The sequence below is a fragment of the Bubalus bubalis genome, chromosome 6 (assembly GCF_019923935.1).
Source record: "Bubalus bubalis isolate 160015118507 breed Murrah chromosome 6, NDDB_SH_1, whole genome shotgun sequence".
Taxonomy (NCBI): Eukaryota; Metazoa; Chordata; class Mammalia; order Artiodactyla; family Bovidae; genus Bubalus; species Bubalus bubalis.
This window is the reverse complement of record NC_059162.1, coordinates 94491926-94508153: the sequence shown is the minus strand read 5'-3', so window position 1 is coordinate 94508153 and position 16228 is coordinate 94491926. Positions and strand designations below refer to the sequence as shown.

Sequence of the window (16228 nt, the reverse complement as noted above, 5' to 3'; positions counted from 1 at the left end):
CACAAATTCATAGCTACAAAATACAATAGACTCTCAGAAAAAAGAAAAAAACCTCAACCTACTTTTCTTTTGGCAGCCTGGACAGTATGATCCTTCCTGAAGCTCTCCTCTACGAGCACAGCTTCATTTCATAAAGCTGTCCAAATTCCTCTCTGACCTTCCAAGTATCTTCTGTTGGAGCCTTGTCTCCTCCCATCCTTGAAATGCTGAACTCTATATAACCCTTTTTCTCTTGTCATTCTGCATGAGATTCAATTCTCTTAGATAATCAAGTCCACATCCCAGATAATATGGACGGGCTCTGAAGTGAAATGATACTGCACTGAATTCTAGTTCTACTACTTGTTATGAGGCCTTGAAATGAAATGAAATGAAATGAAAGTCGCTCAGTCGTGTCCAACTTTGTGACTCCATGGACTATACAGTCCATGGAATTCTCTAGGCTAGAATACTGGAGTGGGTAGTCATTCCCTTCTCCACGGGATCTTCCCGACCTAGGGATCGAACCCAGGTCTCCTGCATTGCAGGCGGCTTCTTTAACAGCTGAGCCACCAGGGAAGCCCTATGAGGCCTTAGGCAAGTTTAAAAAAAAAAAAACAAAAAACACCTCTTTAAAAGGGGGGCTAATTCCTTACAATGTACTGTAAGGAACAAAATTTAAAACCACACTATAGGAAGAAAGCACTATTATTTTTGGCTCATAGAAACTCAGTAAGTATTGGTTTATGTCCTTAATTTCATATGTTAATTCAAAAATCTATTCCTTCAATGCAAACATCAAAGTTTAACTGCAGATCCATAAATCCCGCCACCTGGATATAACAAAGGCAACTCAAACTAAACATCCCAAGACTAGGAGTAGCAATGAAGAATTTATTTTACTGTTAAGTTCCTGAAGACAGGGATCACATTCCATCACATTTACTTCTGTATCTCCAAAGCCTGGCTCAAAATAGGTACTCAACAAATAATCTGCTGACTAAGTCTAGAGCACCCTGGATGCTCACATGAATTTAGTTTTCCAATGTCTCCAAGGCACCAAATCGGCTCTTCTGGCCAGGGGGTCCAATGAGGACCACAATCTAGCCTTGGAATCTTAAATAAGAGACTGGGTATTCTGACCCCTCATCTAACTTTTCCACCCTTTTTCTCAGTCAGCTTCAGTTATCCCTATAGGGGGAATTAACTTTGAGTAGTAGTGCTCAGCCAATGTATCAGCATGTAGCAAGCTTTGAATTTAATCCTGTAGAACTCTGAAATCTATCTCCAACAAGTGAAACTTTAAAGTACTCTAATGGTGTCTAATACCCACAACCACTTTCACATAGCTCTGGCCCAAGACTGACTTCTGGCCTGTAAACCATTTTTTGGTTTATATGTTAGCAATAAAATCTAGACCAGAATATACCATACTTAGATTTGATTAGCCAAGAGCTTCCCTTCAAACATACAAGGCAATACCATCTTAACACATAAATAATAAAAGCCACTTTTATTTATAACCCTGAACACATAAGAAACTTAGTAAGATACAAAGAGCAAAGTCTCCCTGAATAAGAAAAATAAATCCCATGTTATTATTTGAATGTATCCGCCAAAATCCATATATTGAAAGCTAAACTCCCCAAAACAATGGCAGAGCCTCTGGGAAGTACTTAGACCATTAGGATAGGGCCCTTATAAATGGGCCTAGTGCTTTACAAAAGAGGGTTTAAAGAAATAACTAGCACATTCTGCCATGTAAGGATAAAGAAAAAGTCTGCAATCTAGAAGAAAGTTCTCACTAGAATCATGCTGGCAATTTATCTCAGACTTCCAGCCTCCAGAACTGTGAGCAATAAATTTTTGCTGTTTGTGGTATTTTGCTATAACAGCCCAAACTGACACTCCAGGAGAACGAACATCACCAAACTCTAATCTTTGGGAATTAGGTACTTTAATGTCTAGTGATTGAAAGTATTTTCCTTATTATAACACTTGTCCTTGCAAAACCCTAATTTTGCAAAAATGAATTTTTAGTTTAAAAATACAAAAAAACTGCTGGCTATTTTTTATTCTGAATCACTCAAAAATTGCTCATGTCAGTCTCTGAATCTTACTTGTTTGTTCAGGATACCTTTCCCATCTGTGTCAGCTAAATCCCAGATCTGAAATTTAGAAGAAAAGAAAAGTGTCAATCTATATTTAAAACAAAAATCATCTTACAGATAAATAAAATTCATGCAATTGACAACCTCATGCTCTTTGGTAGTCAGATTTAAGAACTGTAGAATTAAAAGCAGAAAGAAACTTTGACGATCACTTAGTGTTGCTGCTACTGCTGCTAAGTCACTACAGTCGTGTCCGACCCTGTGTGACCCCATAGACAGAAGCCCACCAGGCTCCCCTGTCCCTGGGATTCTCCAGGCAAGAACACTGGAGTGGGTTGCCATTTCCTTCTCCATCACTTAGTGTAACCCTACACAAAGATATTAAGGTCCAATGAGGTTAAGTGACTTACTCATAAACATCCAAGACATCAGGGAAAAGAAATGAAGCCCAGGTTCTAACTTTCAGTCCAATGACTTTTTTATTAACCCAGGTTCTAAGTCCAATGCTCTTTCTACTAGAATATGCTACCTTGATTTTAGATCCTTATTAAGATGATATTCTTTCTTATGGGTAAGCTGAAATAGTTAATGTTTATTTGTGAATAATTAAATTATTAACAATTATTTTTCAGGGTTGAATACATATCAATATCATACATAAGGATTTATAAGGACATCAAGCCAAAAGAGGGACTTTCCACCTCTTTCTGCTCTTTCCTAAGCCTCTCATCTCCTACTCTATTTACCACAAATTTAACACATTTAAGAGACAGTTCTAATAGAGGAAGCAGGGAAACAGCCAATTCTGAGTGGGTGGCAAGGTTCCCAGTCTGCACTGTTTCTCCCCACAACACTCAAATGTACTATTACTTCCTCATTTCATTCTACTAAAAAGTAATTTGTTTTCTAAAAATCTGAAAAACACCATATTTTCCAAGAGGATAAATCACTACACCAGAAATTCCCTCCATTGGATTACTGTAACTGCTTTCATGACTCAGTTTTAAGTTTCTCGAGATGTCTTTTGAATTTTATCCAATTTATCTACACTAATAAATATTCATTATATCTAGTTATGGATACAATGAACAAATACTACCTTTCCAAGTACCAGGTCTGGAAGTCCTGATTTTTTTAGGAATACAGCAGCATCAGAAGCCAATACCCTTCCAGTATTGCCCGTATCAACCTGAAAAAATATAAACCATAAGCTGACAAAAAACATAAAGACAAAATTATGATTATTTACCTGCATTCCTCCCTATGATTTGAGAAGTGAGTTTTTAAAAAAGAGAGCAGGAATCCTCTCACTAACAAAGGCCATGTAATACTCAGTTCAGTTCAGTTCAGTCACTCAGTTGTGTCTGACTCTTTGAGACCCCATGGACTGCAGCACGCCAGGCCTCCCTGTCCATCACCAACCCCCGCAGTTTACTCAAACTCATGTCCATTGAGTCAGTGATGCCATCCAACCATTTCAACCTCTGTCATCCCCTTCCTTCCACTTTCAATCTTTCCCAGCATCAGGGTCCTTTCAAATGAGTCAGTTCTTCGCATCAGGTGTAATATTCGCATCAGGTATAATGTAATATTGGAGACCCATATGAGAAGAGTACCATCTAGAGAGCACTGTCTGTCTACAATGTGTTTTTTATCATGTCCATTACACAAATGATAAAACTGTAGCTTGGGGAATTCCCTGGCGAACCAGTGGCTAGGACTTGGCACTTTCATTTCTGGGGCCTGGGTTCAATGCCTGGTCAGGGAACAAAAAAACCCTGAAGCTCAGAAGATGTAGAACAAATTAGTGGAGTCATAATATTAACATATATTTTCTAATTCCAAGTCTTCTATAGGTGCCATTTAAATTCCAATAAACTTGAATGGCAATACAGGAAAAGAGCAATAATTTCTGGAGAGGTCTTCTGATAAATGTGAATAGCTGCACAGTTATCTGGTGGTTTTTTTTTTTTTTAATATCTTTAAATAATTAACTTCTGCTTTTATACTTACTCTTAAGAAACTGCAACACTTTTTAAAAAATCAAAGCAATATCAGTACTAAAACTAGCAGTGATTCTATTATAAACTTTAAGTAACATTTAAAAAACTGCTAAGTTCCTAAAGTACATTAAGGGAAACACATCATTTTAACTGATGGGGACTTTCCTTTAAGACAGAATGAGGTCACCAAGAACAGAAAAACAGTTCAAAAAAAAAAAAAAAAAAAACGACTCTCACTTCTGTAGAGATTTCCTAAAGTTCTATTTGTAAAAAATGAAAAGTAAATTTTAAAACATCATGGGAAGAGTAACATGATACTAGGATATTTGTGAGCTGGCTGCTTTTCCACTTTAGTTAAAAGATTAAGTTTACTAAAACATATACAAAGCATTCCAGACAGACCAAACCCGGCAAAGAAGCAAAACAGAAATCCTTTCTTTCAAGTGCTAGAACATGGGATAAATCAGGCACTCAGCAAACAGAAAAGAATTGCCCAATCCACATTTTGGGTAACAAAGAAGAACAAAAAAGGTTAGGAAATCAGCCTCTAGAATTCTCCACAACTCCTTTTCTTTGCCTACTCTCTGACAAGGGTTGGAGAAGAAACATCTCTCTCCCCAGATAGCCCAAAAACAGAGGCACTGAGGGGAAACACTGATCAAACTCTGAAGAAAATACTTATGCATTTCCAGTAAACATTTTTACTATCTTCCATTCTTTTGGCTACTATAATAATTAAACATAGCCATTCAGTCTTTGTCATCTACAGCCAGTTTATGTCTGCCTAAAGGCTCTGCCATAAGCTACAGGGCACCTCTTCAACAAAGGAAGAGTCTCAGAGCCTCATGGAAAGAACAATACCACATACTCTGAACTATTAACACTTTAAAACATAGACTTTTGGGTAAAGACTTCTAGGCTGACATCACTTAGACAACTTTCAGACTATACTGATAGACCAAGTCAAAATTCCAGGACTCTGCATACTGGAAGCAGATATATCTCATGAAAGCAAACTCCTAACCCAAGATGCAGGAGAACACAAATTAATTACACAGAGCTGAATGAAGTGTTATGGAAAACTCAATTATGATTTTTTACATGCAATACTGCTGGTATTATTTTTACTATTCTATTTTCTAATGGTTACGTGGAAAAGCCCTTTCTTAGTAAATTATCCCTCAATTTAGCAGGTGCTGCTTTGGTAATCTGAATGAAATACTTTTCAATGGTATCTGATTCGCACTGACCCTTCAGAAATCAAAAACCTTTAATGAATGTCCTTATCTTTTATGGCCCTATAGTTATAAGCTAAATAATAATTTGTTCTCCTTTTTATCAGGATATAGTTGAGTAAACCAATGGTACAAAAGGAAGGCCATACTTGAAATGATTCTCTTTCATTCAGATAGAACAAGACGCTATTAAGCATCAGGGACTGACTTTACGTAGAGCCAAAGTCTACCAGGCCGCCACAAGAAGACCAGCCTGCTACATGGTTTGTAAGATCCCAAGTGTCTCAAGCACTAAAGCAAGGTTACTCAGAAGGCCAGGAACCTTAGCAGATATGGGAAATCCCAAGATGAGGTAAATTTACATGCACTGCATGTGAAATATTTGGATCTTAATCTCAAAATAGAAGAATATAACAAAGGCTTTAAGCAGAAACTTATTACCTGACCTTAGAAGTTGTTAAATAGTAAGTATACAGCTTTAGGCTTGCAAGTCACACAAGAAGACCTATAGTGGTTCATTAAAACTTGCTGCAATTATGTAGACAATAGGATCAAATATAATGAGATCAGCCTTTTCAGTAATCATGATCAGAAGGTGAAGAAATTATAAAGAAAAATGATTTGATATTTGGAAATGGGCAAATAATACTGTCTATGCTTTCAGAAGATTATCTGATCTATGGTTTGCACCTTAGACTTCTATGAACTAAGCTTTTTATTTTATACTCTGCAGGGGCAGAGGTTAAATTATATAAAACTGATAGCAATGCAAATGATTCCTATCCATACCAATGAAATTAATTTTCTCTGATGGACAATATAAATCTCTGTAACTCATATTCCCATTTTTACATCTCAGTGGTTCTCTCAATAATTAATGAGTTGAAGAAAAATCTTTGATACATGTTCATTTTATATTTATATGAGTGCTAGGGCTTCAACTTGATGAAAATTAAACTTTAAAACGTCTTTAAAATAACATAAAAGTCATGTCTAAATAACTTATAAATTAATTCGGATGTTTGTATCTGGATGAATATATCTAATGCTACATGGATTTTTAAGATAGATATTTAAGACAAGTGTTTGGGCTTAATTATCTTTCCTTAATTTTCTGAAAACTTGTTAAACACATTAATCAAAGCAGGAGATTAAAGCACAAGAAAATGAAAACAAGAAATGTCAAATTTATTCAGCAGGCTGAATACAATCAGGAGTTGAAAGTATATTCTATAAGAAACAATCATCTTACCTGTCTATAGTATTTTTCATAAAGAGGATTTCCACTTGACAACTAAAATAAATAAATAATTAGAAATTAAATGCTATTCAATGACTTGTATTAATATAATTACATTCATTCAACAGATACATGAAATAAAGATAAATACAATTAATATATCTATGATTTCAAAAAATTCAATTTTGTTTCTTTTGGGCGGAAGGAAGAGTAAATAAAGGCAGCCATGTAGATTACCAAGAATTAGGTAGACAAGAAACAAAACAGGAATTTTAAAACTGTTTTTGATATCAGAACTCTTTTCCTCTTGTAAAATTTTACTCAGAAACTCAATATTTAACAAATTATGGTGAAATGATTTGGTTAAAGAGCAACTGAGAAGCCCAAAACCTTAAGAGTTCATCCTCTACCCAAGTCCCCAAAGTACCGATGAACACAAAAAAGCACTTCAATAAAGTAATCAAGTGAATATACAAACTAATGAACAAAAAAATATTAATATTAGATCTGAAGTGCTTGTAGGCAGGGAGTGGTGTTCAATTCACATGTATGTGTGGCTCACTCAGTGATGTCCAACTCTTTGCAACTCCATGGACTGTGCCCACCATGCTCCTCCGTCCATGGAATTTTCCAGGCAAGAATACTGGAGTGGATTGCCATTTCCTCCTCCAGGGGATCTTCCCAACCCAGGGATGGAACCTACGTCTTTTGTACTGGCAGGCAGATTCTTTACCACTGCACCACCTGGGAAGTCCATTCAATTCATAATACAGTCTAAACGGTTCCTTGGTCAGCTGATGGACAGATATATTATCTCATCTGAAAGGCAGCTGAGGAGTATCAATATTTGAAGGCTCAGGTTCACTTGTACATGAATGTGTTTAAGAGTGTTCTGGAATTGGGAAGGAAATACAGGAAGGTTTCATGAGGGTGACACCAGTGCAGAAATCTGAGGTATAGGGGAACAGGGGAGACGGTGATTCTACACAAAGGGATAAATGCAATCAACAGAAATCTCAGTTACATTTGTCGAGACTACTAAGGAGTTCTAAATGGTGATAAGGATTAGAGATAAGATTATAAGGGGTCCCCAACCACATTCTGGTCCTTGGCCTATTACAACCTAGGCTGCACAGTAGGTGGTGAGGGGCAGGCAAGGGGGCAAAATTTCATCTGTATTTATAATCACTCTAGTAGCAGGAAAATAAGCTCAAGGGTGCTTCTAATTCAGCGTTATGGTGAGATGTATTATTACTTTATTATATAACACAATGTAATAATAATAAAGTTCACAGTAAATATAATGTACTTGAATCATCCCGAAACTGTCCCCCTCCACCCAACTCCCCAGTCCATGGAAAAATTGTCTTCCATGAAACTGGTCCCTGCTGCCAAAAAGGTTAGGGACCGCTGTTACAGAAGACAAGTGATGAAGGGCTTCACCTCCCATGGTAAAAGTAAAGAAAATAACGATGGAAAAGAGGACACGCTCAAGCACCTAATACTAGTTAACACTAATTAACTAAGTGATTATTTGTATGTGAAGAGGGAAAGTAGGATGGCATGCAGAAGGTTACTTAGGACAAAATTGTAATGGCCCTGTAGAGGACCTAAACACCGGCAATGGTGAAAAAGAAGGGCTTGGTTTGAAGAAAAAGTTTTTAAGACAGATTTGACAGGATTTATTAAGCAGATGAAGAGACAGGAGAGAAGCTTAGAAGAAATACAAAGATAAACAGAGGAAAAGATATTCAAGCATCAAAGTTGGGCCTATAGTCTTAACGGGCACAAAACTAGATTAAGACCAACATGTACTCAGTGCCCATTCTGAGAACACATTATACTAAGTGCTTTATAAATACTACCACACTTAATCCTTGTGAGTCATATATTATCTTCCCAGTAAGTAAATAAAGAAACGTTGTGTGAAAGTTAGTTTTACTTGTCAATTTGGTGAGGCAAGAGTACCCCATTGTTTGGTCAAATACCAGTCTACATGTTACTATAAAGGTATTTTTTTTAGATGTGATTAACATTTAAAGCCATAAAGCAGATTATCCTCTGAAATGTGGGGAGGTCTCATCCAAGCAGTTGAAAGTCCTAAGAGAGAAGACTGATCTCCCCAAAGGAAGAAGTAATTCTGCCTTGAGATCACCTTCAGACTCAACTGCAACATCAACTCTCCCCTCAGTCTCCAAGAGGCCCTGCAGATTTAGGACTTGCCAGCCTCCACAAAGACATGAGTCAATTCTTTAAAATTAACTGGTCAGTGTGAGTGTCTGTCCTACTAGTTCTGTTTCTCTGAGAACCCTAACACACCAAGTTTCAGAGAGGTTACTTGTCCAAGCTTTTAAATGGCAGAGCCTGGACTTAAATGCAGATCTGTCCTACTCTAAGTTCCATACTCTTTCACATTACCAAGCTGTTTCTCAAATGCCCTGGTTTGCTCAGGACAGTACAATCTCTTGTCTCAACATCCCATGTGGTTTACCACCTGTCTCAGGGTTTTCACTTCCTTGAATGAAGTATTTTTCATTAATCACTACATTAAAATAAACCAAGATGAATTTAGAACACCTCTACTGTATTCATCTATTTTCTGGCCAAGCTAACAGTGTGTAAGTGTTCTAACCACTTGAACAAGTGATGAAATCATAAAAAGGACCAGTGATAATTCCACCTTTCCCCTGACTCTTTAGAGATAAAACATAACACCTTTCCAGGGACACCATACAGAAGACAGTGAAAAGTATCCTCAGACACAAGCAACCATGGACAGCTAACTCTTTACATCCTTTTGAGACAGTAGAAGAAATATTTGATGCTGGTGCTCCTGCTGACACAGTCGGTACAGTGAGATGTGCAATGACCTGCAACATGCACCAGGCCACTAGCCAGCAAAGTTAAGTGAGAAACTACAGGTGAGGTGCAAATGAAGTATGTGTGAGGAGACAACAGTCTCAAACCTCGAGGTGGTTTTGTCATTTGTTGTATGGTATAATTCTAGAACTGTTTATTTTGTTGCTTGACAATCTTTATTATCACCCGATAAATCCTTTTAAGAACAATGAGCTAAAGAGAAGAAATTATATGTTTAATACAAAATTACGTACTAAAATTTCTCTAGAAAATGGATAGATAATTTGGATAAAACTTCTGAGGCTACTTCAATTTATCATGGCACTCTAGTGGCATCAGTATTAATGAGTTAGCTGCAAATGCCAAAACTTACAAATGTTTACATATATCCACAGTTAAAATTATAAGGATAAAAATGGTATTGAAAACAAAACAAAAATATACTTAAACATGGAAATACGTGTTCCCTACTTGCAACCTGTCATCAGATTTTAAAGGCTGGAATCTTTCAAAGACTGACTTTATAAACCCAACCTAAGTGTCTCACTACTGAATCTTTTTGAAGCCAAGTCCTCTAATGATTGGTTGCATATTGTTCAAAATCAGTGGGAAATCCTAATCAAAGACTAAAGTTCAATGAAAAAAGATAAAAAAAAAAATTCAGCTATTGAAGCTTTTAGAAAATACCAATTATTAGAAAGAAAATTTGCCAAGGCACTGAAACATCCCTCAAAAGCAATATTAAGTACCAAACAAATTGAATGAGTTCAAACAGAACATGAGATTTAATTAAAGTAATGAATTCTAGAAGTTCCATCAAAAGTCTTCCTATTTTTAACTATATAAATTTATATTCTGTACTGGAATGAAATGAAATAGGAGAGTACGATTTTATAGCATCTAAATTTAAAGAAACATGTAGAATAATGATTACATATCTGTTTGTAACAACATATTAGAGACAGATACGTCTAAGAAGCTGGCAAAATATATGACTATTACCCAGAATAACTATCCTGTTTTTGTTTCTAAATATTCTCATAATCAGTGTCAGTTCAGTTCAGACACTGAGTCATGTCCAACTCTTTGTGACCCCACGGACTGCAGCACGCCAGGCTTCCCTGTCCATCACCAACTCCAGGAGTTTGCTCAAACTCATGGCCATCGAGTTGGTGATACCATCCAACCATCTCATCCTCTGTCCTCTCCTTCTCCTCCTGCCTTCAATCTTGCCCAGCATCAGGGTCTTGAGTCAGTTCTTCACATCAGGTGGCCAAGGTATTGGAGTTTCAGCTTCAGCATCAGTTCTTCCAATGACTATTCAGAACTGATTTCCTTTAGGATGGACTGGTTGGATCTCCTTGCAGTCCAAGGGACTCTCAAGAGTCTTCTCCAACCCCACAGTTCAAAAGCATCAATTCTTCAGAACTCAGCTTTCTTTATGGTCCAACTCTCATAGCCATACATGACTACTGAAAAAACCATAGCTTTGACCTTTGTCTGCAAGGTAATGTCTCTGCTTTTTAATATGCTGTCTAGGTTGGTCATAGCTTTTCTTCCAAGGAGCAAGCATCTTTTAATTTCATGGCTGCAGTCACCACCTGCAGTGATTTTGGAGCCCCGAAAAATAAAGTCTGTCACTGTTTCCATTGTTTCCCCAACTATTTGCCATGAAGTGATGGGACTGAATGCCATGATCTTAGTTTTTTGAATGTTAAGTTCTAAGCCAACTTTTTCACTCTCCTCTTTCACTTTCATCAAAAGGCTCTTTAGTTCTTCTTTGCTTTCTGCCATAAGGGTGGTGTCATCTGTGTATCTGAGTAAAGACTTTATTTTGTTGTACTATAAAACAAGTATTTTATAAACTTTTATTTTTGAAAACAGAACTATTTTACTGATCTATATTACACTTCAGTATAATAAAAATAAAATTTTTTTTTGATGGCAAAAAAATTTTTTTTAAACTTTAAATACTTGTAATGTCCCTTTCATTCTCAAACATGTCCCAGTATGAAAAAAAAAATTATATATTCACCATGCTAAGTCACTTTACTCACGTCCAACTCTGTGCGACCCCATAGACAACAGCCCACCAGGCTCCCCCGTCCCTGGGATTCTCCAGGCAAGAACACTGGAGTGGGTTGCCATTTCCTCCTCCAATGCAGCAAAGTGAAAAGTGAAAGTGAAGTCGCTCAGTCGTGTCCAACTCTTCGCGACCCCATGGACTGCAGCCCACCAGGCTCCTCCGTCCATGGGATTTTCCAGGCAAGAGTACTACTCCCAAAGAAATGTATAAAGACTCTGCTAAAGAAAACAGCTTCATTGGTTACTACATAAATACATTTGAGAAGGTGTTAGCTCAGTAAGTGATTAAGTACATCCTGTGCTGATCAACTATACTAATACAATACAGCTAAGTGAGAATGGAAAAAAGTCATCCAAATTGCCAATTCACTCATCAAGTAAGATGATCAAAGAGTGTGGTGCATCTTGGTAAAATTGTCTTTTTTTTGTTTTACTGAAATATGATTTTAGATTTTAAAAAAATCACATAGATACAACACACATAATGAATGCATAGAGAAAATCTTGAAAGGCATAGCTAAACTGGTAACAGTGATGATCTCTGGATAATGGAATTACAAATGATTTTTACATTCCTCTTTATACTACTCTGTGTTCTCTGAAAATATTTTTTATAATAAGCACTTCCCTAATTTTATAGAACAAAACAATTTGGGAGGAGGGTTCAGGATGGGGAACACATGTATACCTGTGGCGGATTCATTTTGATATTTGGCAAAACTAATACAGTTATGTAAAGTTTAAAAATAAAATAAAATTAAAAAAAAAACAATTAAGATATTTTTAGCTTAGGAAAAAATGTAAAATCCAAAAATGTGCCATCAGTATGCAAAATTATATATGAATACTTAGTAACTAAATTAATTTCTAAAAGAAAACTTCTAAACTAAAGTTATCAAAAGTCAAAACCTTACTTAAAATTTCTAATATTATTATAATTTGAAGCAATTATTTATTCATTGGCTAGGTCATAAACACGTATCATTTTTCACAAAGTAAAATATTCATAAATATATGAAGAATCCCTTCTAAACAGTCAACTTTATTACTACTCTGAAAAAAATCTTAAGTGCTTGAAAATAAGACATTAGGAAGCCAACAAAATATTATTAAAAAAAAAAAAAGAAACAACCCTCACATAGGCTTAAATTCAAAGCCCATTCCACTACTTCTTAGGTAGATCATGACCAATTTATTTCCTCTTTGAAAAGCCTGCCCACTTATCTGTAAAATGCTAATAATATCTACTCTTCATAGGTTTCCAATTAAACTAATTGAATTAAAAAGAGATGGCTAACTGTTCCCTAATATCCTTTACTGTTTTCTTTCTTTAATAATAATACCCCTAAACCTTACTCGAACATGCGGACACCTACCAAAACGTACATTTCTCATCTTTTGCAATCTCGGTTTCTCTCAATGAAATGTGAAAGGAAATAACGTGCCCAGCTCTCAGGTTGTGCACCTACAGGGAAGGAGAATGTCTTCTACCTCCCAGTTGTTTCTTCCAGCTGTCCAGAAGGTAGATATGGCTGTGAAACGTGGAGGATCTACCCAGACTGTGAGATGGAAAACATGGTTGAAAATACAAGAGCAATAGAGAAAAAGTCTCTATGTCTCTGACACTATCATGAAGCTGCCACATCAGCCCTCTATTACTTATCTTACTTAGACAGTCACTTGAGAGAGGTAAATTCTCTCCTGTTTAAGCCACTGAGATTTTGGCTTGAACCAATATCCTAACTAATGCAACGAAAACCAAAAAAAGGGGAGGTGGCTGCTATTTTTATTAAGGAAAAAAACAAATAAATTTTACTAAGAAAAAAGTTGTTACAAAACTGTTATATCATCCTAAGGTCTGGTAGGTTGTATTAAAATTGTCATTTATTCTCCTCTTATAAGAATATTCACTGCAAATGGTGATTGCAGGCATGAAATTAAAAGACACTTACTCCTTGGAAGGAAAATTATGACCAACCTAGACAGCATATTAAAAAGCAGAGACATTACTTTGCCAACAAAGTTCCGTCTAGTCAAGGCTATGGTTTTTCCAGTGGTCATGTATGGATGTGAGAGTTGGACTGTGAAGAAAGCTGAGTGCTGAAGAATTGATGCTTTTGAACTGTGGTGTTGGAGAAGACTCTTGAGAGTCCCTTGGACTGCAAGGAGATCCAACCAGTCCATCCTAAAGGAGGTCAGTCCTGGGTGTTCATTGGAAGGACTGATGCTGAAGTGAAACTCCAGTACTTTGGCCACCTCATGCGAAGAGCTGACTCATTGGAAAAGACCCTGATGCTGGGAGGGATTGGGGACAGGAGGAAGGGGATGATGGAGGATGAGATGGCTGGATGGCATCACCAACTCAATGGACATGGGTTTGGGTGGACTCCGGGAGTTGGTGATGGACAGGGAGGCCTGGCATGCTGCAGTTCATGGGGTCGAAAGAGTCGGACACGACTGAGTAACTGAACTGAACAAGAATATTAACAGCCCTGCCTGTTGCCATGTGACTTACAGTGCCTCTCTGTGAGTACCCTACTATTGGCTTGGCCATGTGACTTACTCTGGCCAATGAAATATGAGGAAGTTCCAGTTCCAGGTGGAAGTTTTAAGGGCTATTGTGTGTTTCCCCCAGCTCTTGCTCTTTTCTGTCTGCCAAGAGAATAGTAAGTCATAAACAGGGGGTGCTCCTTCGGCCTGGATCCTGAAATGAAAAAGAATCATGGAATAGTACCATAGCTGACTACTGGGGAACCTGTAACCTTCCAATTTGTTGTTGCTGTTCAGTCGCTCAGTCATATTTGACTCTTTGCGACCCCATGGACTGCAGCACGCCAGGCCTCCCTGTCCTTTACCATCTCCCAGAGCTTGTTCAAACTCATGTCCATTGAACTGGTGATGCCATCCAACCATCTCATCCTCTGTCCTCTCCTTCTCCTCCTTGCCTTCAATCCTTCCCAGCATCAGGGTCTTTTCCAATGAGTCCGTTCTTCACATCAGGTGGCCAAAGGATTAGAGCTTTGCATCAGCTTCAGCATCAGTCCTTCTAATGAATATTCAGGATTGATTTCCTTTAGGATGGACTGGTTGGATCTCCTTGCAGTCCAAGGGACTCTCAAGAGTCTTCTCCAACACCACAGTTCAAAAGCATCAATTCTTCGGTGCTCAGCAGTTCAACTCTGACATCCATACATGACTGCTGGAAAAACCATAGCTTTGACTATATGGACATCTGCAGGCAAAGTACCACTCAAAATCTTTTTATTTTTATTCTCTATAAAAAAAGTAATGATTAACAATTTAGTACTCGTGAACATTTTCTAAAAGTGTGATAAAGAACATGATTTTCTGGGTAACTTGCCATGCAAGTATATTTGACATATTAACACAAAAAATTTCAGTTATTTTTAATTCAGCCATCTAATTAATACTCCATTTTCAAGAGATCTGAGGAACCAGAAGGAGAACTAACCCCTTTCAACTACTCCACCACGACCACCACCACCACCCCTCAAATAATGGAACAGCTACTTCTACAACCAAAGTACCAAATTAACACAACCAGAAGAGCGTGTGCTTTTACACACCTATGTTCACATGTGACCGACTCGCAGGGAAGGAGACTAAAACCTTCTGAAGGCTCATGATGTCTTTTTAAACAGACTTCTGCATTTCACAATATAAAGGAAAACAGGCTGGAAACAAACAGCAAAAGGAAGAGGACAAGAATAAAAAAATAAACAGCGATAGTGATCAACAGCAATCCAAACTGACAAAGGAAATAGCGATCAGAAGCTGTCTGAAGAGTCAAAAGCAAGTCAGTAAAAAAGAAATTTAAAAGGAGCTGGGTATAGAGGGTGGAGGGAAGCAAGTTATCTGAGCAGTCCTCACTTTAGAGCTGGTGGGGAGGGGCCCAAGAAAACACAAGCAGCCATCCGAGCAGTTCCCTTAGAGAATATACAGTATAAACCCTCAACTCTGTTATTTGTAACTCATTTAATAATTTAATAAACATGGACTGGAGACCTTTTAGAGACAGAACAATAGGTTTAGGTACTGGGGTTACAAAAATTATATAGGGCCTCTCTGCCCTTGAAATTGCTTATATTCTAATAAAATTTGCAATGCTCTCTTCTGCAAACATCTCATGTTTGTTCCATAACAAATCATTATAAATTGACGAGTCAGCTAGCAAAGACCTAGGAACACTCTAAGAAGAGTATTCTAAAAAAAGTTTTCAAAATCTGAATCTAAGAATACATCTGCATTGGAGATTATCAGAAATAAACGATTACAGGGACTTTAAGTAGACAAAAGAATTTCAAAAGAGAGTACAGCTATATACTACTGAAAGATTATACTATATACTATATACTACTGAAGGATTATAAAAGAGACCATACCAGCAACTCAAACCAGTAATGGAGTAGCTTTTGTAAAATCCAATTCAACCTGACCAAAAAATCTGGGTGGCAGAGTGACAAAGAATGAATACAAAGACCAGTTTTGGGTCTGTCATCAGAAGACAGTGAGTCCTACATATGCCATTCTAGCCAGCCCCAAATAAACAGAAATCACTGTGAGAGGCATTATCTTTAAGCATGAATGATATGTGGATTTATAAAAATTCAAATAAGGAACAAGTAAAACAAAATAATCACTTTCTGCACTTGTACAACACTTTACCTTCTACAAAGGACATTCACAGCCTCATCT

General features: G+C 37.1%; 1 protein-coding gene across 8 annotated transcripts in view; it reads right to left on the bottom strand.

Moving 5' to 3' along the window:
- EPS15 (epidermal growth factor receptor pathway substrate 15) overlaps positions 1 to 16228 on the bottom strand; it is a 139913-nt gene that overhangs the window by 102193 nt on the left and 21492 nt on the right. For 7 of the 8 annotated variants that reach the window (XM_025289463.2, XM_025289465.2, XM_025289464.2 and 4 more), the window contains exons 2-4: positions 6581 to 6622; positions 3190 to 3279; positions 2100 to 2147 (exon numbers count right to left, since the gene is read on the bottom strand). In XM_025289463.2, coding sequence (XP_025145248.1) covers positions 2100 to 2147; positions 3190 to 3279; positions 6581 to 6622 — 180 coding nt within the window. Of the gene's footprint in view, positions 1 to 2099; positions 2148 to 3189; positions 3280 to 6580; positions 6623 to 9062; positions 9120 to 16228 lie in introns of those variants that run through there. The other variant, XM_025289461.2, reaches the window with a different exon arrangement.